The 23,295-nt window shown below is 34.3% G+C and overlaps 1 protein-coding gene and 1 pseudogene across 2 annotated transcripts; both read left to right on the top strand.

The window, feature by feature from the left end:
* Positions 1-6,594: 6,594 nt before the first annotated feature.
* On the top strand, positions 6,595-8,938 carry LOC149499861 (uncharacterized; annotated as a pseudogene). Its single transcript, XR_016325362.1, has one exon. The product of XR_016325362.1 is annotated as an uncharacterized LOC149499861 (transcript).
* A 202-nt stretch (positions 8,939-9,140) lies between these two features.
* On the top strand, positions 9,141-11,186 carry LOC149499862 (putative transposon-derived protein F52C9.6). The gene has a single exon (XM_089738302.1). It carries the CDS (start codon positions 9,755-9,757, stop codon positions 11,087-11,089), a length of 1,335 nt encoding a protein of 444 aa, XP_089594428.1. The 5' UTR covers positions 9,141-9,754; the 3' UTR covers positions 11,090-11,186.
* Positions 11,187-23,295: the final 12,109 nt, after the last annotated feature.

A 23,295-nucleotide genomic window follows, 5' to 3' on the forward strand; every position in this document is an offset into this window, starting at 1 on the left:
AATGCTGGCCACAAAAAAGTTTATTGAATTCGAATTTCGAATTGTTCACGAAAATAAAAATGTATACTTTTAGAATTTTACTCATTTTTAAATATGGAGTGGACGCTTAAAGAAGACCGTGTTGCAGTTATTGCGTTGCATCGTTGCGGTTACGCGCCAATTCAAATTTTTAACATACTGAAAAATTTGAATATAACCAAAAGATTCGTTTATCGTACCATCAAACGATATAATGAAGACTCTAGTGTCTCTAGGTCAAGAAGTGGTCGCCCTCGGTCTGTTAGGACTCCAGCAGTGATAAAAGCTGTGAAGGCGCGAATTCAAAGAAATCCCAAACGTAAGCAGAAACTGTTGGCCCTTCAGATGGGGTTAAGCAGAACCACGGTGAAAAGGGTGTTATATGAAGACTTAGGGCTTTGGGCATATCGAAGAAAAACAAGACATCGTTTGAATGCTCGTCTAATGGACCTGAGACTGAAGAGATGCCGCGCTTTGTTGAAGCGGTACGCGGGAAAAAAAGGATCTTGAAATTTTTTTTTCGGATGAAAAAATTTTTACCGTAGAAGAGAGCTACAACAAACAAAATGATAAGGTGTATGCACACAGTAGTGAAGAAGCGAGCAACCGTATTCCGCGTGTCCAACGAGGTCATTTTCCATCCTCGCTCATGGTATGGTTGGGAGTTTCTGTCTGTTCTGTTTGTTCAATAACAGGCACTGGGTATTCCAACAAGATTCGGCGCCAGCTCATAGAGCGAAGAGCACACAAGACTGGCTGGCGGCGCGTGAAATCGACTTCATCCGGCACGAAGATGGCCCTCCTCCAGTCCAGATTTGAATCCGTTAGATTACAAGATATGGCAACACTTGGAGGAAAAGGCGTGCTCAAAGCCTCATCCCAATTTGAAGTCACTCAAGACATCCTTGATTAAGGCAGCCGCCGATATTGACATGGACCTCGTTCGTGCTGCGATAGACGACTGGCCGCGCAGATTGATGGCCTGTATTCAAAATCACGGAGGTCATTTTGAATAAACTTTAGTGTCATAAGAATCTATGTTTTGTTAAGTTCATTTTGGTATATGAATGGTTACATAATGAATAAACTTGTTTCAATTATTTTACATTAAACATGTGACAGAATTTATGACCTGACTAGGTATATATTTAAATTGTTTTGTGTTAATATATGAAATACCCTCCCACGCGCGCATATGAAAAAAAATAAAAAAAATATAAAGCTAGACTAATATTTAGGCTTAGGTAACAAAACTGTATAGTGAAGTGAACTAAATGAATGCATGTTATTCCTGAAAAAATACTTATAATTGTTTACAAGAAGAATATTTAGCCGAATATTATGCTCGCCCATCGTCAAACAAAAAGCAGGTATCCAGCACATAACTATAGTATGCATAATATAATTTTGTTAGCCTGGAATCTGGACTATTCATTGTTATTGCATCATGCAAATTTTACTCCTTATATCTTCTATCTTCTTAAAAATGAATTGCTGTTCGTTAGTCTCGCTAAAACTCGAGAACGGCTGGACCGATTTGGCTAATTTTGGTCTTGAATTATATTTGTGGAAGTCCAGAGAAGACTTAAAAGGTGAGAAGGTGAAAAAATATGAAAATCCTCGGTATTATGTATATAAAAACAATCAGTTTTGTTTTTCCTTTGATGTGTCCCCCGTCGGACGGATTCCTTTTTTTTTTTTAAGTTAATATTATACAAAAGTTTAGGTCTTAAATTTATCGATTGAGGCACTACGAAGTCTGCCGGGTCAGCTAGTTTTATAATAGTTTTTACAATTATTTTATAATTAGTGACGTTTATATTAAATATGAAGCGTGATTATATATTTATGCATTTATTATGTACTTTGACTTATTCAATTATAAATATGTATGTTGTTGATGTAATCTATTAAATTACTAGCTAAATATTATCCATAATTTAGAAATATCAATTGCTTTTCACGCTTAAATTCATACGTTTTATTTCGTGTCTTATCAATATTAGCAGCATCTTTGTCAAAATGGAGTGTTTAAAAGAAAATGAGATGTACTGTAGACAACGAATATATTACAATAAAGAAAATTGTATATTCATAAATATATCGGCCTGACACACGATACTGACCTTTGTATTATTATCAATTAAATATTTGTTGCGGCTATCGGACGTTACAATAAAGCTTATTAATTGAGCTAGTTTTGTCGACCTGTGTTAAATATTAGTTAATTACCGCCGAAATTTAATGATGCATTGAGGGATGTTTGCGTTTTATGATTAGTAAGCTTATAAATATAAATTCCATGAAAGCTGACGGCGTTTTCTTATTGTTTGTATCGGCAAAAATTGCCATTATCTGTCGTCTTGTGTGGGTGTAATTTAGCAATAAATTAATTCGTATATCGATCTTATTTTGACTTAAATGCAAAGAGAATAGATAATTATTAAGTAAATGTGAGACTATCGTATAATTATGTATGTATTCATTACGTTAATATTCACTATGATATTTTTTTTAATTCTTTCTTTTATATGTGTCGCCTTGAAGCCAAAGAGATCGCTAAAGGATTTTTGAAAAAAAGAAATAGATACTTTACAAAAAAAATTAACTTAAAAAAATAACAAAAATGAACACATCGATTCAAAATAATTTTTAATGGTTATTAATAAATGTCATTAACTTTTTAAAAACGGTCTACATTCATATAGGTCGATACCTAATACCTAAAATCAAATTGCGCAAATAGTCGGTATTCCGACGCTCCGCACTTTATACGTATTATTAAAGAGTCGATGGATTGACTCACGACGGTTCGCGCTCAAAGGGTTAAATAGAATACATAATTAGATCAAATTATACACGCGTTTCAATTGTAAACATATCTTACGTTATAAAATTGGAGGTTGGGTTACCTCTTTTCTTGTAGCCCTTTTTTATTGTTAATAATATTGTTAATTCCTATGTTGGTAACATAGTGTAAAATAGATAACTCTTACTCGATTTTAAATCTTTTTTGTGAATACAGTCAAACCTGGGTAAGTGAGAACTGGATAAGTAAGAAAACTCTATAAGTGAGAGTAACAGCAAGGAACCGTTATTTTAAGCTCCCAAAACCTCTATTAGCGAGAAACAGAAACCTCTGTAAGAGAGAGTCGTTTTTTCCTCATGGACCTCCGTAAGTGAGACTGCTACATATCTATACCTCTATAAGCGACAGCCGAGCTTTATTTATTTATTTATCTTATTTAGGAGGAACAAATGACAAAACAAATTACAAATTTAACATCTGCTAATTTATGACTCATTTTTAACTTTCGTGGAACTTCTTATCATTGTCTTTGTATGGTTTTCCCGTGAATATTGAACCTATTCTATTTCGTGGAACTAAATAACGTTGTTATTTTATCGTATTCTTTTATCGCATTATTTTAGAATGGACACGTGTGCCTGTGTACCGTCCTGTTTGTCGAAATTACTCAGTTTATCGTTAATCAATTGCGAAGGAAAGTTCTGTTCTGCATCATGTAAAAACGGAAAATTAAAGTACTGTCATTAAAGTCATAAACTTAAAATAGTGAATGCATTTGAATGCGGAAAATCGCGAATCGAAATTCAGAGGGAGCATTAGCGAGAAACTCGGGTTAGTGAGAAACCTCTATAAGCGAGAATGAGATTGTGCTCCCTTGAACTCTCGCTTATCCAGGTTTGACTGTACTTCCAAAATTCGAACTTTTAGCTTATGGAGGGTACGATAAAATGAGTTTTATCTCATGTGACCTATGCTCTATGACCTATGCTCACGCGGCCCGCACTAATTTGAAACCCCTTCAAGTCATTCAATCCCGCAGGGTTTCAATTTTGCAGGATTGCTGTCGGAGCACCGTGGTTCTTAAGGAATGTGTGCTTAGATCGGTGGACGAGCTCACAGCCCACCTGGTGTTAAGTGGTTACTGGAGCCCATAGACATCTACAACGTAAATCCGCCACCTGCCTTGAAATATGAGTTCTAAGGTCTCAGTATAGTTACAACGGTTGCCCCGCCCTTCAAACCGAAACGCATTACTGCTTCACGGCAGAAATAGGCGGGGTGGTGGTACCTACCCGTGCGGACTCCCAAGAGGTTGGTAGGACCAGTAATTACGGAAATTATAATTTTGCGGGTTTGATTTTTATTACACGATGTTATTCCACCACCGTGGAACTCAATTGTGAACATTTGTTAAGTACACTTTTCATTAGAAAAATTATTATTGGTACCCGCCTGCGGGATTCGAACACAGTTGCATCGCTAGATAAGATTACACTGGACGTCTTATCCTTTCAGGCTACGACGACTTCAATGTAAAAATATACAAATATATATTTAAAAGATTAGGCTGTATGGTATGACATCTTTGCTTTCGAGTTGGAAAAATAAAACTACTATTACTACTAAATCAATATGATATTCTATTATGATATGATATTCTATGCATGTAGTTTACGATTATAGTGGTTTTTGTGAACTGTGAAAGTCATCGGACGAGGTGTCGCCTCGCGGTGACCGCTAGTGGGCAAAGGAACTTTTAACGATGTGGTCCTTTTGATAAAACTTTCGTGCTTACACGGTTCGATGTCATCGTTTTAATAATGCGCATGTTATTGTTTCGAAGGTGAGCGAGTTATTGAAGTATTTTAATGCTATTTATCATGAAATAACGGAGGTGTCTCTTCTTCAACACGTGTCCTCTAAATGCTGAGTTTTAGTTTCTTTTCGCATGCAGTCAATTACCCCAAGGAAGTGTCCAGAGAATCTTACCTTCAAAATAAAGGTTCTTTCTCATATTATTATATAGTATTTTTCTCTTTTTTTGGAACGAAGTTCCTTAGGGGACGATGCGGAGGGGTGCCCTAACCGGGAAAAACGTCCGTAACGTAAGATTTTTTATTAGTAATGCAGACAGTGTACGACTTAACTTTGTAATAACGTACAAAAAATAACATATTTTTTTTCATTCATTGACCACGATCTCAGAGCGTTCGTTTGAGCAAAACACTAACTCTTATGCAAACAACGGTGAATGAAGTGTACCACAGTAAGTTCGCACGTTACCGAATGACCGTGGGTCGTTGTGAAACATCCTGTTTTATTTTCTTTATACCTCGAATAGAACTAAAAATTAATATTTTTATAATAAGGAACTTCGCTCCTATCCGGTGTCCCACGACACCACACATCTTTTTTTTTTGCAGTTTTTGATATCTCTGGTCCATAAACTAGTAAATTTATATATAAACCAGTAAATTTGTAAAATAATTGCTAAGTAAAATCATGAGTTAGAGAAGAACACAGTCAATATGTTTTACAGCCAAAAATGTCATTAAACATTATGAAAAGCATCCCATATATTAATCCGGACTATCCAGAAATTATACCTACTGGGTTACTACTAGGACCTCTTTTGAGTCCGCGCGGGTAGGTAACACCACCCTGCCTATTTCTGCCGTGAAGCAGTAATGCGTTTCGGTTTGAAGGGTAGGGCAGCCGTTGTAACTATACTGAGATCTTAGAACTTATACCTCAAGGTGGGTGGCGCATTTACGTTGTAGATGTCTATGGGCTCCGGTAACCACTTAACACCAGGTGGGCTGTGAGCTCGTCCACCCACCTAAGAAATATAAAAAAAAAATATCTTTCTGCTATTTCATCTAAATTCATTTAGCTATTTTTGTCATTGTAATTATATTATTATAGATTAATGTGTAATAATATGTTTATTAAAACATTAATCTTATAACACCTATTTATTTATACTATTCGTATACATTAGATTATGTAACTTCGATTTCGAAGAAGCATCTTTTATGAATTTCCTCTTGCGATAGTGGTCACCTTTCACCCCATGCTCGGTACTCGATTATTCTGATTTTGAAATGTGTATACTAAAATATGCTCTATTTCTGTACGAATATGTTCGAAATCGCTGTAGCAAAGTAATCGTGTATGAACATTCGATTTCACACGCCGACGGTCAAGTATTTGTCAATTAAGACAAAATTTGGTAAAGCAGGCATTTCTGTCTACATGTTTCGAGGACATTCCATTTTAATCAAACACTTTGTAGCTATTAAATTGTTGAGTTATGACCCAAATGGAATATTCCCGAGGTTAATTATATAGTATGTTCACATTCAAAGACGTGTAATGTGTAATTTTATTGCATTCTCAAAATACGTTCAAAATGTTGTTGTTTGAAAAACGGATATAAAAAAATATTTTTAGTACAATATCTTTGAGGTTATACCCGCGAAAATGGAAATAAAATAAAATCGATTTTTTTGTATTGTATATACCTATTTTGACGAGAGTACAGCCAATTTGATGATGAGTGGCAACGGTCTCATGGACTTCAGTAAGGGGCGCAGTCAAGCTGCATACCGCAAATAGATGTAGGTACATATCATATAGAATTTAAAAAAAACTGTGCACAATATTCACGTATAATTTCTATGTGCCCAATATAACGTTGGTAACTAACTGTACATAAAACCTTAAAAAGAATCTCATACTTTTATGTCTATGTGTCTATGAAATAAAGCAGAGTATTATTCGGATTCTCGTTGGTTTCATTACAAATATATACCTCCGACGCAACACCTTATATGGCGACCCTGCCGACGGAGTCATCTTGCGCGCCGCGAATGTAAGATCATTAAAACTTTTGTTCAATATTGTGACAATGAACGCAGTGCAACTTTATTATTTTGTCATATCACACGTACGCATTATAATAAATAATTTTGACAATGGGTGCCCAAAATTCTAAAGAAGAGACACTGATCGTGCAAAACGCTGCTGCTGGGGACAACCAATCAACTATTAAAGAAATCCGAGGTCATATGAACACAACTAACATAATTCTAGTTGTAATCCTGTTCTTCATCCTGTTTGGTCTTTTGTACTGTGTATACAAGTTATATAAAAAATGCCATGTAAAATGGATTGGTGAAGAGATAAGCCGTTCAGCTACGAGAAGATCGATTTTTCGTCGTCAGTACCAACCACGAATTCCGAGACCAGAGGAAAAGTTCAAATTTGATCAAGAAGTTTAAGCATTAATGAATGAAATGATTTCGAGCGAAAAAAAAAAAAATACAATTGTGCGGTAAAAAAAAGTGCGTAAAATTAATAAAAGTGTAAAGTGAAAAAAAAAAAGTGCAAACTAAAAGTAAATGTGCAATAACAATATTTAAATAAATTAACTAAATCTGATATCGAAGTTGTAATAAAATATTGCATCGCGACCCATGATTATAAACTTTGAAGAATGCAATAAGAGATCATTGCTTTGGAAACCAACTTAAAACAACCTTGGGACTATAGTGATATTTCTGCGTATTATAATTTAAAACCGAAACTAATGTTTAATATGTATTACGGATACTTAGTTATTTTTATTATTGGCGTTATGGTGGTAAGTTATGGATATTATTTTAACACTTTATGAAGACTTAAAGAAAATAAGAATTTACTTAATTAAATTGGGACCACGGAGAAGGACCGAAAAAGTTAATTTAATTAAAAATAAATTAAAAGAGGTTGCTGTAATTTATAAGCAGTATGAAAATTGGTTAATTGATTTTAATAACGCAGTTAAAAATAAATATTATAAGAAAGAAGATATATTATTAATAGAAAATTATTGTCATTTATTTTTAGAATTGCATAAGGATATTATTTTATTGTGTGATTGCGCTCAGTCCGAAGCTGTTTCCGAAATGTCTTCGTTTGATTTAAAGACCGCTCTTAACTTGTTACCAGTTATGACTAATGAGGTGGAGAACACCAAACAATTAATTGATAATATTGAATATTATGATTGTATATTAAAGGATAATGCATGCAAACAAAATTTAATAAAATTTGTGTTGAAAAGTAGACTGTCTCAGGAAGCAAAATTAATGTTGAAATTAAACTATGGTTCAGTTAATGACTTAATTATTGACATGAAAAATGTTTTATTGTCAAAGAAATCTGCAACTGCGATACAAAATAATTTACAAACAATTAGACAAAATGGCATCTATTGAAGATTATGGGAGAGAAATCACAAAATTATTTGTGGACCTTACAATTTCTCAAGCCGATGGCAATGAACAGTGTTATAATATTTTAAAACCACATAATGAAAAAATAGCAATAAAACGATTTGCCGATGGCTTAAGAAATCGTAGGCTGAGTACAATTATGTCAGCTAGGAATTATAGCTCGCTTAAAGATGCCGTTCAAGCTGCTCAAGACGAGGAGACTTCAACAGCTGCGACTACTGGAGAAATTTTGGGTATGTTTAAAAAACCTTTTAATAATTTCAATCAGAGCAGAGTCCGTAGTTCTACCTACAGAGGACAACGTGGAGGTCGTGGCAGACCGTTCAGGGGACAGCCACGTAACCAAGGTTATACAAACTATTACAATACTCGAGGAACATGGTCTAGAGGCAGAGCTGATGGCTACAGACAACAAAGAGGTAATTTTCGTTTCAACAATACCAAATATCAAGGTCCGCGAAGTCACAACGTTAATATGATAAATGAGTCTGCGCAAAGTACTGAAACGGAACCCCAAGTATCATCATCTAATCAGTTTTTTCGTGACCAATAGAAATAATATGATTTTAGCTAGTGATAGTAACTGTTTCATTTCGTTAAATTCATCGTTAGGTCGTGGAAAAGTACATTATTTTCTAGTAGACTCGAGTTCGTCATTATCGGCGTACAATTACAGTGATGCGCTTGAATATAACATTCCAATCCATAAAGAGAACATAAACATAAATGGATTAGGAGGCACAGTCCAAGCAATAGGATACGTTTATTTACCTTTGACTGTGGGTGATCGAAATATAAGCCACAAGTTTTATTTATTTAATAGCCTTTAACGGCCGTCTGGTGTAGTGGTAAGTGACATGGTCACTACACAAGGGGGTCGCGGGTTCGAATCCCGCCAAGGGAAGATATTTGTATGATAAATATAAATGTCTTTTCCAGGGTTATGGATGTATATTAAATATATGTACGTGTATAATAAAAATCTTACATTTATTTCCGTTATCTGGTACCTGTAACACAAGTTCTTTACGAACTTATCACGGGACCAGTTAACGTGGCGTGATTGTTTAAAAAAAAAAAAAAAAAAAAAAAAAAAAAAAAAAAAAAAAAAAAAAAAAAAAAAAAAAAAAAAAAAAAAAAAAAAAAAAAAAAAAAATAGCCTACCAATTAAGGCGAGTGGAATTTTAGGTCGTGAATTTTTAAACAAATACAAAGCTCAATTAGACTTCTACAAAAACATTTTAACACTTTTCATCGGTCAAATACCTATTTCTTTGCCATTAGTAAATGAATGTAAAGTTGTTTTCAATATTCCTGCTAGATCAGAATCCGTATATTATATTCGTACAAATATGATAGAAGACTGCGTAGTTTCATTAAAAGAGATAAAAGAAGGCGTATAGTTAGCCAGCTCCATAGCTACTCCTAAAAATGGGTTAATACCAATTCGAATACTAAATGTCACAGAAAATAATGTATCATTAACGGATTTAGAAGCGAATATAAAAAAGGGTTTGTTATTTTGATATTTGTTCATTCAGTAAAACAAAAAATAATTCAGATAGAGTCAAAACATTATTACATTTAATGAAAATGACACATTTAAATAAAGAAGAACAAAATACGATCGAAAATATTTGTGCAAAGTATGCGGATATATTTCATTTACCGGGAGACAAACTCACTACTACAGATATTTATACACATACTATTTCTATTAAGTGTATACAAACTGTTCACGTCAATACTACAAAGCCGGCTGAGCCCGCAGATAGATAACTATCAGCCAGTAGAACAAGCAGGGTTTCGTTCTGGATTTTCTACAACGGATCATATACAAGTTTTACAACAAGTAATGGAGAAATACAAGGAATTCATCAAGCCACTTTACATTGCTTTCATTGACTACGCCAAAGTGATTGATACGATCTCTCATGATGCTATTTGGGAAGCGCTGAATAAATGCTACATAAACGAAAACTATGTAAGAGTACTGAAAGACATTTACGAAGGTAGCGTAAGCCAAGTCAAACTGGAGACGCGAGGTCCTGATATACCGATCCGTAGAGGCGTAAGACAAGGAGACCCTCTCTCACCTAAGCTGTTCATAATGGTACTACAACACGTTTTTGATAATCTTAACTGGCAGGCGGAAGGGATTAGAATTAACAAAGATCGGCTTACACACCTCAGATTCGCAGACGATATTGTCTTATTTTCTGAAACAAGCAAAGGATTAGAAAGAATGATAACAAGTTTAAATGAAGAAAGCGAAAAGGTGGGCCTCAAAATGAACGAAAATAAAACAAAAATAGTTACTAATGATTACATTAACGCCATATACTTGAAAGGAAAGCCGCTTGAATATGTGAGCAATTACATATACCTGGGAAAACAACTATCATTCGATGACAAAAATGAAGAACTAGAGGTGGAGCGGCGTATCAACATGAGTTGGAAAAAGTTTTGGTCCCTGAAGGAAATCTTGAAAGGGGAATTCCCCCTTTACCTAAAGAAAATTGTGTTGGATACCTGTGTCCTACCTACTCTTACATACGGATGCCAAACGTGGACATTCAGCACCAAAACAAAAAATAAACTAATAACATGTCAAAAAGCAATGGAAAGAAGCGTACTAAAAATAAGAAAAATACAAAAAGTAAAAAGCGAAAAAATTAGACAAAAAACTAAAGTTATAGATGCCTTACAATATGCTTTAAAACAGAAATGGCAGTGGGCAGGACATATAGCAAGACGCACAGACAAAAGATGGACATTACAGACAACTATGTGGAAAGGACCAAAAGGAAAAAGAAGAAGAGGGCGCCCTAGAAAAAGATGGATAGACGATATAAAAGCGATAGCAGGAAGCGATTGGATAAGGAAAGCCATGGACAAAGGGATTTGGAAGAAGCTGGAGGAGGCCTTTACCCGAGAAGGGGTTCCGATCATTGATACAGGAGAAAGCAACGTTAGCGAATAAAAGAAAATTAAAGAAATTCTACCCTAGTATATTTAGATATTAAATCGCATGTAATATGTTATCATTATGGATTGGAAATAAACAGGCTTTATTATTATTATTATTATTATTATTTCTATTAAACCTAATACGATTCCTATTTTTTCAAAACAATACCGTTTACCTATATCTCAAAAAGATGAGGTGAAATCTCAAATAGATAAAATGTTAAATGAAGGAATAATAGAGCCTAGCAAAAGCGATTGGTCGAGTCCGATATTACTAGTACCTAAAAAATCTAGTTCAATGCAAAATAGTGAATGGAGATTAGTAATTGACTATAGAAAACTGAATAATTGTATAGAAGATAATAAATTCCCATTACCTGATATTACAGACATTTTAGAATCCTTATCTGGTAGTATATATTTCACTCATTTAGATTTACATCAAGGCTACTATAATGTTAAATTAGAAGAGAATAGTCGAAAATTCACTTCATTTTATTCTGGACAATACCAAATGACTCGGATGCCTATGGGATTAAAAACGAGTCCAAGTTCCTTTTCTCGCATGATGAATATAGCTCTAGCGGGTCTCACTTACGACAAATGTTTAATTTATTGCGATGATTTAATTTGTTTTGGCAGAAATCTAGAAATACATAATAAAAATTTACAAGACGTTTTCGAAAGATTGCGGAACGTTAATTTGAAATTGAATCCTTCTAAATGTGATTTCTTAAGAAAACAGATTTTGTATCTAGGACACGTTATTTCAAGTGAAGGTATAAGGCCTGATCCTCAGAAAATAGAAACAGTAAAAAACTATCCATGTCCTAAAAGTACCGATGAAATAAAAAGATTCGTAGCTTTTACAAACTATTACAGAAAGTTTATTCCAAAATTTGCAGAAATTACATATCCTTTAAATATGTTAACAAGAAAAGGTGTGCCCTTTGAATGGAATAGTGAATGTCAGAAATCATTTGAAACATTAAAACAAAAATTAACATCCCCACCTGTTTTAGACTACCCTGATTTTTCTTTAAAAAATAAATTTATTGTACAAACTGATGCTTCAAAGAACGCATTGGGAATAATTTTATCAAATGAAAATGATCGACCAATAGCTTATGCTAGTAGAAGTTTAAATAAAGGAGAAAGAAATTACCCAATTATTGAGAAAGAACTACTCGCGATAGTTTGGGCTCTAAAATATTTTCGACCGTACTTGTATGGCCGACCTTTTAAGGTACGCACGGATCATAAACCTTTAGTTTATCTATTCAATATGAAAGATCCTTCAAGTAGGCTCATGAAATTTAGATTAACATTAGAAGAATATAATTTTGAGGTTGAATATGTTAAGGGATCTGACAATGTAGCTGCAGATGCGCTGTCAAGGATCACTATAGACGATTTAAAAGAAATGCATGAGAGTGTAGTAAACGTAATGACTAGAGCACAAGCGAAAAAACTAAATAAACCTGATTCTGCGGTAGATATAGTAAACACAGACTCGAGGCCTGATCAACCGAGAGCCGTGAAAACTCATATTAAACCAAAGGAATCAGTTGAATTAAGATTTTTTTAATGCAGGTAAATTAGATAAATTAAGGAAAATGGGAAAGATATCAAATGAAAATAAGATATTTTGTTATGTGGATAATGAGAAAACTATTTATGTAAAATTTCTAAACTCTCAATCGCAAATGACGCGAGACGCATTTGTGAGAGAATTAGATGCATTTTGCAATTCGTTAGAGTTAGAAGAGATATACATATTGAAAAATAAAGATAATAACATTTTTGTTAAGAAACTATTAGAAGAGATAAAAGAGAATAATAAAAGAGTAGGACCGCGGTTATGCATATTAAGTGATGTAGAAGGAGTTGATAATAAAGACGATAGACGAGTTATATTAAATGACTTTCATCTCTTACCGAGCAGTGGCCATGCTGGTATGAGACGTATGTCAAATAATATTAAAAAATATTATTATTGGCCTGCTATAGACGATGTTCAAAAATTTGTAAAATGTTGTGACAAATGTCAACGACAAAAATATTCAATACCAAAGAAAGAGCCAATGATTATAAGTAGCACAGCAAATACTGCTTTTGAAAAAATCTATTTAGATCTTGTTGGACCTTTACAGACCGATAGCAATAATTTTACGTACGTATTAACGTTGCAATGTGAATTAACAAAATATGTGGAAGCCTATCCATTAGTATCTAAAAAATCTGAGGAAGTGGCAAAAACATTTTTAATAATTTTATTCTTAGATATGGAGTTCCGACAGAAATTGCAACAGACAGGGGAAAAGAATTTTTACCAGAAATATTCCAGGAGGTTTGTAAAATACTTAATATTAAACAACTAAACTCTACAGCTTATCATCATCAGTCGCTAGGAGCACTGGAGGTGACACACAAAAACTTGAATGCATTTTTACGCATTCAAACTGATAACCATCCCGAATTATGGAGTAAGTGGATTTCTTTTTGGTCTTTCGCCTACAACACGACAGTTCACTCAGAAACAGGTTTTACCCCATATGAATTGGTATTCGGTAATAAATGTTCTCTACCCAGTAATTTATCAAAAGACTTAGAACCATTATATAATTTTGAAAATTATCCCTGTGAACTAAAATACCGGTTGGAACTTTCTCAAAAAGAGACAAGAAATAATTTATTAAATAGTAAAGTTAGTAGAAAAGTTAGATACGATCAAAATATTAATCCAATAACTTATAAGGAAAATGATTTAATACTTTTTAAAAATGAAATACCTAGCAACAAATTAGATAACGTGTATACTGGTCCATATATAGTAGTAAAAGATATACCACTAAACGTAGAAATTATAGACAAATATGGAAAAAAGACATAATTCATAAGAATCGCACAAAACCTTATTATAAAAATGCACTTATTTTGTATTTTTCTTATTAATTAATTAGTCATTTTTTCTTATTAATCACTAGACATGTAATTCCTAGATTAATTTTAAGTTCAATACATAAACAACAAAAAAAACACTGTAATTTTTTTTTTTCTCTTTAGGTACGGTGATGTGATGTATGAAACATTCCTTATAATCTATGTTAACCTACCTAATGTAATCCTATATAAACTAAGTGTCTATGAAATAAAGCATATATTATTATTCGGACTCGCGTTGGTTTCATTACAAATATATACCTCCGACGCAACACCTTATAATTTAAGTTCATACAAAATTTCATCAGCATTAAACTTTTTTATGGAAAATAAAATTGAACAACAAATTTCATATAACTAGGTACATATAAAAAATATGAGATACTAATTACACTAAATATTATCTTTACACATTAATTACACATACATTTAAGATTCGGTTGTTATTAATCATTTCAATCTCGTGTACATTATATTGTTATTTATTCTCGATGTTTCGATAACTTCACGGTTTTCCTTATCGTATACGAGACTTTTAGACCTAACGAAACACTATACGATATAATTTTATGTTGTTATAAATAACAAACCCTCGTTCTGAGACTCAATTACGGAGGCGAACCTGCAATTTGTTCCGTGTAATGGAAAAATTCCATGGAAATCTTCGGAAACTCCTTCCGTCGTCTGAACTCATATTCACAATGTGCGTTCTAATAAAAAAAGAGTATTAAGAAGTTTTATCGGAAATTCGCAGTTTAATAAATATTAAAATCGAAAATTTAATATTCAAATGCGGAACGTTCGCGCCTTTTAATAAATAAATACAGGGTTCTTAGATGAGAATTGTTGGTGTTAAGAAAGATTTTATTTAATTTAATTCAACTTGACATGAGAAACCGTGTATCGGGAACGCACTAGAATTTGACATCTGTCAAAAAACAGCCCCGCGTTTTTTCCTTCCTCTTCCTGTTCCTGCGGCGTCATTACATTCGTTTGTCGTGTAGGTACACAATTAATTTTCAAATAAAGGAGTTTTGTGCGGACCATTTAGTTTGATTAGTTAACAGCTGGATATAAAAATTAATGGAGATTAAGGCGTTATTAACGTTTCAATCAGCTCATCACCGAGTTTCGTATCAAGTAATTAGGTATATACGTTGACGGCCCAGGATTAAAAACTTGGTAGACAGTAGTTTGACTGTGCCACTAGCACTGCTAATTGTCATGAGCGAGGATGACCACTCATTATCAGATGAGTCGTATATTCGGTTGTCTTCAAAGGTAAATCAGTAAATAAAAAAGATTTGCTATAATTGTTCATTCTGCCTATTACGTCCTCGAGTCATTGATGCCTTCAAATTCTACTGAGTTTCTCGTCGGATCGTCTCAGTGGGTCGCGTTTGCGATCCGGTGGTAGATCCTGCGAAGCACGGATCTTGATAGGGTTCGTGTTAGCAACGTCATCAGGTTTGAGCCCCGTGAACTCACCTACTAATTCGGCGAATCTAGAATAACCCCTCAAGGTTACTAGAATAAGTAGGAAAAAAATCGCCTTCTAATTCGTTTATGTAATTTTTGCCCACCGTTAAGCTGAAATGCATAAACCCATCGTTCAAATCATCATCCCCAAATATTCAGGTTGGCCAAGTGTAGCTTATCTTTCAAATTATTTAAGACGAAGTCGACTCCAAAATATTGCGTTCCACAACATTCAGTATTCAAATTTTACAAATGATGAACCATTTGCTTAAATTTAAGTATTAAAACAGTTTCTTTTTTTTCCAAAGTCTTGTAGCCGTAAAAACGAAATTTAAACGAAAATCACAGAATGCCTCGGGATTCTTTAGCTGGACAAAACAAGCGTCAATAGACGGCTTGGCTAGGCGTGAGCTCTGTAAAGCCTCCTGGATTGAGAATCTGTCGCCGTGACCGGAAGAATAATTCCGCACGGTACCGGATTATTGGGACAAAGGCGGGCTTACCGCACACAAATGGACGCTGAGCTTAACTTATACGCTGCGGAAGCCTATAGACTGTATGAAAGGACTTATTTGATTTCGAAATCTATCTCTTTTGTTAGAGAGAGGACCGTGAAAATTTTATTGAGCTCTTCGACTCCAAATATTGATTGAAATAAAGTAAGAAGAGATGCACAATTACACAAGCAGATGCGGACAATATTCATCAATTTAATGATGGTTCTTGTATCGGAATTATTAAAACTCAGACTGATGCAAAGTTAAAAATAAAATGAGTAAAACCTGATGAAATTCTTTAAAGACGCAAACAGTATTTTGTTATTTTATTATTCGCTAAATAGTCGAAACCTTGCCAAAATTTTTAATTTAATTTTTTGACTATGAAAGATATTCAGTATTTTCTTTGAATGTGACTACATTCTTTCATTCTTTTCTCTCTCTCTCTCTCTCTCTGTGATAATTTATTATTGACATATTACATTAAGTACCTTTAACAAAAAATAATATTTAGGAGACAATATTGTGAATGTTTCACGTAATACACAATAACAAACAAGGCTGTTCATATTATCATAATATGTTATTGTCGGGAGCTTTGCGCTAATTCCTTGTAATTCTTAATAGAATCGTGTACAGGTGACCGAACAAACGGTTTCTGATATTTTCGAGACCTTGTTTGTCAAAGTTTATGGTTAGATAATATCTTTAAATGCAAAACTATTTGATACATTTAATTGAAATATCATTAGGAATTTTGTATAAAGTTCTACTTGCCATTGATAGAATAAGATTAACTCAAGAATAAATCTTTTGAATGAGGTTCGTGGATACGGTTCCCACATAGGGCAAATATTCATGTGATGAACAGATTTGTTTGCTCTTTGTCTGGGCATTTATTATCTATATATTTATGAATATGTTTAAACGTATATAAGTAAGTATGTATGTCAGTCTCTGGTACCCATGACTCAGGGAATTCTTATTTGCAGCCAGGTGATTGTTTTCATTGATTTGTTCCCAGTTATTTATTATATATTTAATAATTTAATTCCCTACATTAAAATCAGATGTAGGTATATCATTATATGGAGTACTTCAGAATGAATAAACAAACGAGGCTTGTGGAGAGTATTAAGCGGTAGGCAGCGGCTTGGCTCTGCCCCTGGCATTGCTGAAGTCCATGGGCGACGGTAACCACTCACTATCAGGTGGGTCGTATGTTCGTCTGCCTACAAGGGCAATAAAAAAAACAATATTTAAAGCCCTTAATTTCTTTTAAAATTAATATTTTAAACATTATTAATATACTAGCTGTACCCGTCTGCTTCGCTGGGCATTTAAAATTAACATTATTATGGCGGGCCACTAAGTTTAAGAAATTCTAGAGGAGGGCCAGAATTATAGAGAAAATGCATTTTGTATTAAAGCTTTTTAATAAACATTTTACTATTACTACTTGTTAGGCGTGTGAGAGGTGAGGCGTGTGATAGATACGTGAAAAGAATGTTTTTTTTTTTTAAATAAACTAATACCTGTGACAGACTGCTGAGATAATTATAATAGTGGCAAGTTAATTATGAGATAATGAAAGCTCAAAACACCCCTGACGAATTGGAGCTTCCAATTATAAACGTCAGATTTTATTTTACGCGCCAAAATGCTGACTAGAATATTTAGGATGGATGGACTCTCGGCGGGTCGGATTAAATACTTCCGTGGACCGGAGTTGGCCCGCGGGCCTTACTTTGCCCATGACTGGTATAGATTATACAAATCTGAACTTTCTTTCTCCACTGAATGACAGACTTCACTCCATGACACTAAATGACACTGAAGAAAAATCATTTTTTCTGCGATCAACAGGTACTATTGTTGATCGAAGCCTTTTTTTATTTATTTATTTATTGCGTAGATGAGTGGACGAGCTCACAGCCCACCTGATGTTAAGTGGTTACCGGAGCCCATAGACATCTACAACGTAAATGCCGCCACCCACCTAGACATATGAGTTCTAAGGTCTCAGTATAGTTACAACGACTACCCCACCCTTCAAACCGAAACGCATTACTGCTTCACGGCAGAAATAGACAGGGTAGTGGTACCTACCTCACAAGAGGTCCTACCACCAGTAAAACTAAAAGCTAGAACTTTAAATGATAAAGGTTTTTTTATAGGTATATGTATAATGTTAACATATATTTTTGTAGGCTAAAGCTAACAAAAATAAAACAATGTTTTTAAGGAAAAAAAACACAAATCGAATCTTTGATATTTTTTTTCGACCACAACTTTGAGTATCACACACATATAATCGCCTAATACCATAGCCTATTATCATTGTGCACATTATAAGAGGTTCCGACCGCGTCTAATACGCAAGATCGAATGATTCGATCGCATTATTAGCTAATACTGATGCCAGTTCAAAGGTGCCCTTCAGAAGAGGGCGAAAAAACGATGAATAGGGCTTACGGAATCTAATAAAGTAGGACATTCTTTGCCGAACGGCGACAGCTAATTCCGTATTACTGTTTATGGGACATCATATTTCCGCTTGAAAACATTCGTCTGGTATTAAGTCGTGAGTACGCGATTTTATAAACATTTTAGTGTTATTTAGACTTCTTAATTAAGTTTTAGCTTAGTTAAGTTTTTTATTTTAAATTATACATTTGAAAAATTGTCGTTTTTCAAATTACGCCTCACTCAAACAGTCGTTAATCTTCGAAATGAGTTTGATTTTGTGGCATGTATTATTTTAAATGAATAATGAACATAGTTTTGTACAACTGGCTGCGCGGGTCCGCATTAGTAAACAGCCAACATAGTGAGTGGCACCATTTAGCGGTGCCGACAATCCGCTTACTGCGGTACTGTACGCCGAGAGTCAACGTAGAACGTACAAAATGATAGAATTGAATAATTTTTATTTAAATTTACATAATTAACTTTAATTTGAACTGACCATAAATATATTATTATCTGTTGAGTTATTCGATATACAGTCAAACCTGGATAAGCGAGAGTTCAAGGGAGCACAATCTCATTCTCGCTTATAGAGGTTTCTCACTAACCCGAGTTTCTCGCTAATGCTCCCTCTGAATTTCGATTCGCGATTTTCCGCATTCAAATGCATTCACTATTTTAAGTTTATGACTTTAATGACAGTACTTTAATTTTCCGTTTTTACATGATGCAGAACAGAACTTTCCTTCGCAATTGATTAACGATAAACTGAGTAAGTCCGACAAACAGGACGGTACACAGGCACACGTGTCCATTCGAAAATAATGCGATAAAAGAATACGATAAAATAACAACGTTATTTAGTTCCACGAAATAGAATAGGTTCAATATTCACGGGAAAACCATACAAAGACAATGATAAGAAGTTCCACGAAAGTTAAAAATTAGTCATAAAATAGCAGATGTTAAATTTGTAATTTGTTTTGTCATTTGTTCCTCCTAAATAATATAAATAAATAAATAAAGCTCGGCTGTCGCTTATAGAGGTATAGATATGTAGCAGTCTCACTTACGGAGGTCCATGAGGAAAAAACGACTCTCTCTTACACAGGTTTCTGTTTCTCGCTAATAGAGGTTTTTGAGGACTGTATATATGTATATATATATATATATACGGTACATACACCACAATAACATTTTTTAAAATTTTTGTCTGTCTGTCTGTTTGTTCCGGCCAATCTCTGGAACGGTTGGACCGATTTTGACGGGACTTTCACTGATAGGTAGCTGATGATATAAGGAATAACTTAGGCTTCGCCCCGCGGCGTCAACCGTGGTACGATAATAACCGCGGGTAACATCGCGGGACTCAGCAATCTTAAATAAATGGGGAATCTTCTTCTAATATTTAGAAAAAAATATTTGAAGCCTTGTTTCCTCGTGTTCTATATATTTGGGTGTCGCTTATCCGATATAGCCGAAACTTGCTGAATACCAAATGGCTAGTAAATCTTCCTATTTATTATCTAAAACCTATTCTAGCTATTCCAAAGTATGTTCCAAAAAAGTTAGAATTTAAATTATAACATGCAACATAACATACAATGTAAATTATAACAACTATATTCTTTAACAGTCGACCGTGAAATGATGAAATGATAATTTTTTTTTCTGATTCCAAATTAGCAAAAACATGTGTTTATAAATCGAGATGCATCCGAACAAAGCGTCCGATTTCAACTAAATGTTAGGGGGATAAAATACTCGTAGAATCATTTATTACCATCTATTAACCATATATTAATGTATATTTGACATTTCTATAATTTCTCAAACCTATGACATTTGGCATTAAAACAAGCATAAAATATGCATGCGGCACTCTGTCGCGAGCACACACGAGTACGTCCCTCCCAAAGAGCCATTACGTATTTCACTACGACCGAAATACGAAAATCATTATTAATGTATTCTGTACAAAGAATAGCGGTGGAGTTAAGAATTTTCAGAAAATCTCGTCTCTGTTGCTACGCTTCGAAGTACTACAACGCAACTTAAAACATAATAAAATATAATATACCTCTGCATATTAAATACAAAACGAAGTGTGTTATTAAATCGGTTCTGCTACGGCGTAGGCTTTTTAATTAGTTGTGATAAAGTGTTACATTAAGTATTATAAAATATTATTATACTGGTGGTAGGACCTCTTGTGAGTCCGCGCGGGTAGGTAGATACCACCACCCTGCCTATTTCGGCCGTGAAGCGGTAATGCGTTTCGGTTTGAAGGGTGGAGCAGCCGTTGTAACTATATTTGAGAGCTTAGAACTTACATCTCAAGGTGGGTGGCGCATTTACGTAGTAGAATTCTATGGGCTCCAGTAAACACTTAACCCCAGGTGGGCTGTGAGCTCGTCCCCCCATCTGAGTAATAAATAATAAAATACGAGTCGCAGACGATCATACCTCAGCAATGCCAGAGACAGAGCCAAGCCGCTGCCTACTGTTTAATACTCTCCACAAGCCTCGTTTGAAGAAGGACATGTCATAGCGCTCGGGAAACACCGTGGAGGGAAGTTCATTCCATAGTCGGATGGTACGTGGCAAAAATGATCTCTGGAGACGCACTGTGGGTGAATGCAATGCCTTCAAGCAGTATGGATGAACTCTACTCCGGTGGTGGGCGTTGCGATGGTAAAAACGAGATTATGGTATCATCTCAAACAATTAATTCCTCAGGATACTCCCTATGGAATATACGGTACAATATACAATAGACCCAGAGATTCCAACTTCAAACTCCGACCTCATATGGCGGGTGACGGCACTGGTGATGTCTCTCGTGTCGGGTACATCACTAATGAAACCAGGATTAAAGATATTAGCTATAAAAAAAAACATATTATAAAAATCAAATCAAAAGCTTATTGTGTGTTTTATATAAGCTACAAAAGTACATAATGTGTGGTCGGTACAGAGCTGCCGTCGGCTAAGCTGCTTCTGGTAATGGGCGGGGCGGATCCGCGCGATCCTCCACTCACAGATTACGAGGGCGGACTGTGCATAGTTTATGAGCCGACTGATTCCGTCCTTTTGTGTCCTTTTCAATGCTAAAAACTTTGTTTGTACTAAGTTTTTTCTATATTAAGCCCATTTTGTAGTATTTATTTATCACTAGCTTTTGCCCGCGACTTCGTCCGCGTGGAATATTTATTTTGGCATAACGCTAAATTTTGCCCGCCTCTTCATTTACGTAGAATATCATCTTTATAAAAACACCTTCACAAATAATGCTTTATTTTAGAACAAATTTGTTTAACATAAAAAAGTCATAGTGAGCCAACCTTAATATATAGACATAATTATGCTGTGGCGCGCTTTTTTTAGATCTTTTAAAGGGGAACAATTCTCTCATACATAACTTTAGCGAAACTTTAACTGTTTCCGCAGCGCACGCAGTGGAAGCTCTCAAAAGGGATTAAAACCCCGATTTTGAAACATTCTTTATTGGTTCTCCGCTTGCATTGATCTTAGCGTGATGTTATAGCCCATAGCCTTCCTCGATAAATGAGCTATCTAATACTAAAAGAATTTCTCAAATCGGACCAGTAGTTCCTGAGATTAGCGCGTTCAAACAAACAAACTCTTCAGCTTTATAATATTAGTACAGATTAAAATAACAATAAATCAAGTTTAGCATATGCATGATTTACTACTAGTCGTTTGTTTAATTCAAGTTTTGATTAAATCCTCTGCACTCAGGCATACAAATGCACGCTAACAAATACTATTTAAAAGTTAATTTTAATTAAAATACTATATGAATATTTTTAAATTAGTACACGTACATATGGGTATGCATCGAAATCTGAATTGGACCAACAATTGGAGCCTTCAAGCCAGCATGCTTTGCTTCAGAAATAAGGGGGACGCTGATTCCCGTCATAAAATTCAAAACCTTATTATGCATTAGATTTATGAAATACCGAAAGAAGCAGATACAGGATTCAATAATAAAAATATTTTAAAAGCTAAAAGGAACGTTTAAATAGTAAACCGAATTAATATTTAATTTCATTTTTTTTATCCTCTTGCTACTGGTTAGGATATTAGCAGAGCTAAGTTATAAAATTATTGTTTAAAAGACAATAACATTTGATGACAATCATCGGTCACGATCGTCTTGAAGTAAGAGAAAATGACTTTCGAAGATTCCGTTACACCAACAAACATATGTAACAAGCTAATAAAAGCGTCTTAAAATTTAATAAGGTTCCAATAATAATAAAAAAAATAAGTGACTTTCCAAATTTATTCATGCAATAAAACTAGGAGCAAACAACGCTTAGTTGAATAAGCATCTCGCCAATTTTCATCCCTTGCCTCATTTGCATAATAGGCACGCTCCCTGAACAGATTTAAAATAAAAAACCGCCCGTAATGGCTTTATAAATAGATTTTGGATATCGAAAAGGAGTGTTCTCTCGCGGTTTTTCCTGTCACATTTTTTGATCAAGCAAGTCTTCAAGAAACTAATGCTTATATTTTTAGTTCTTGGAGTACCTAATCTTTAAGGGGTAGGTCAATGAAAATTCAGAAACAAATTTTAATATGATTTCATACAAAAGGAAAAGCTTCAGTATTTTTTCGGTCGTAGACATAATTAAAACTACTTTTACGATTTAATCTCCCGTTATAGCATAAACAATAAAAAATGCGAGATCAAACCGTAAAATTAGTAAAAAGTACAGTTTTTTTTACCTAATTACTTTACAAATTTAGACTTCATCAATTAGATATCTTTGCATGTTTTCTGAACTAGAAAAACCAT

The sequence above is a fragment of the Bombyx mandarina genome, chromosome 25 (genome assembly GCF_030267445.1).
Source record: "Bombyx mandarina strain Sakado chromosome 25, ASM3026744v2".
Classification (NCBI taxonomy): Eukaryota; Metazoa; Arthropoda; class Insecta; order Lepidoptera; family Bombycidae; genus Bombyx; species Bombyx mandarina.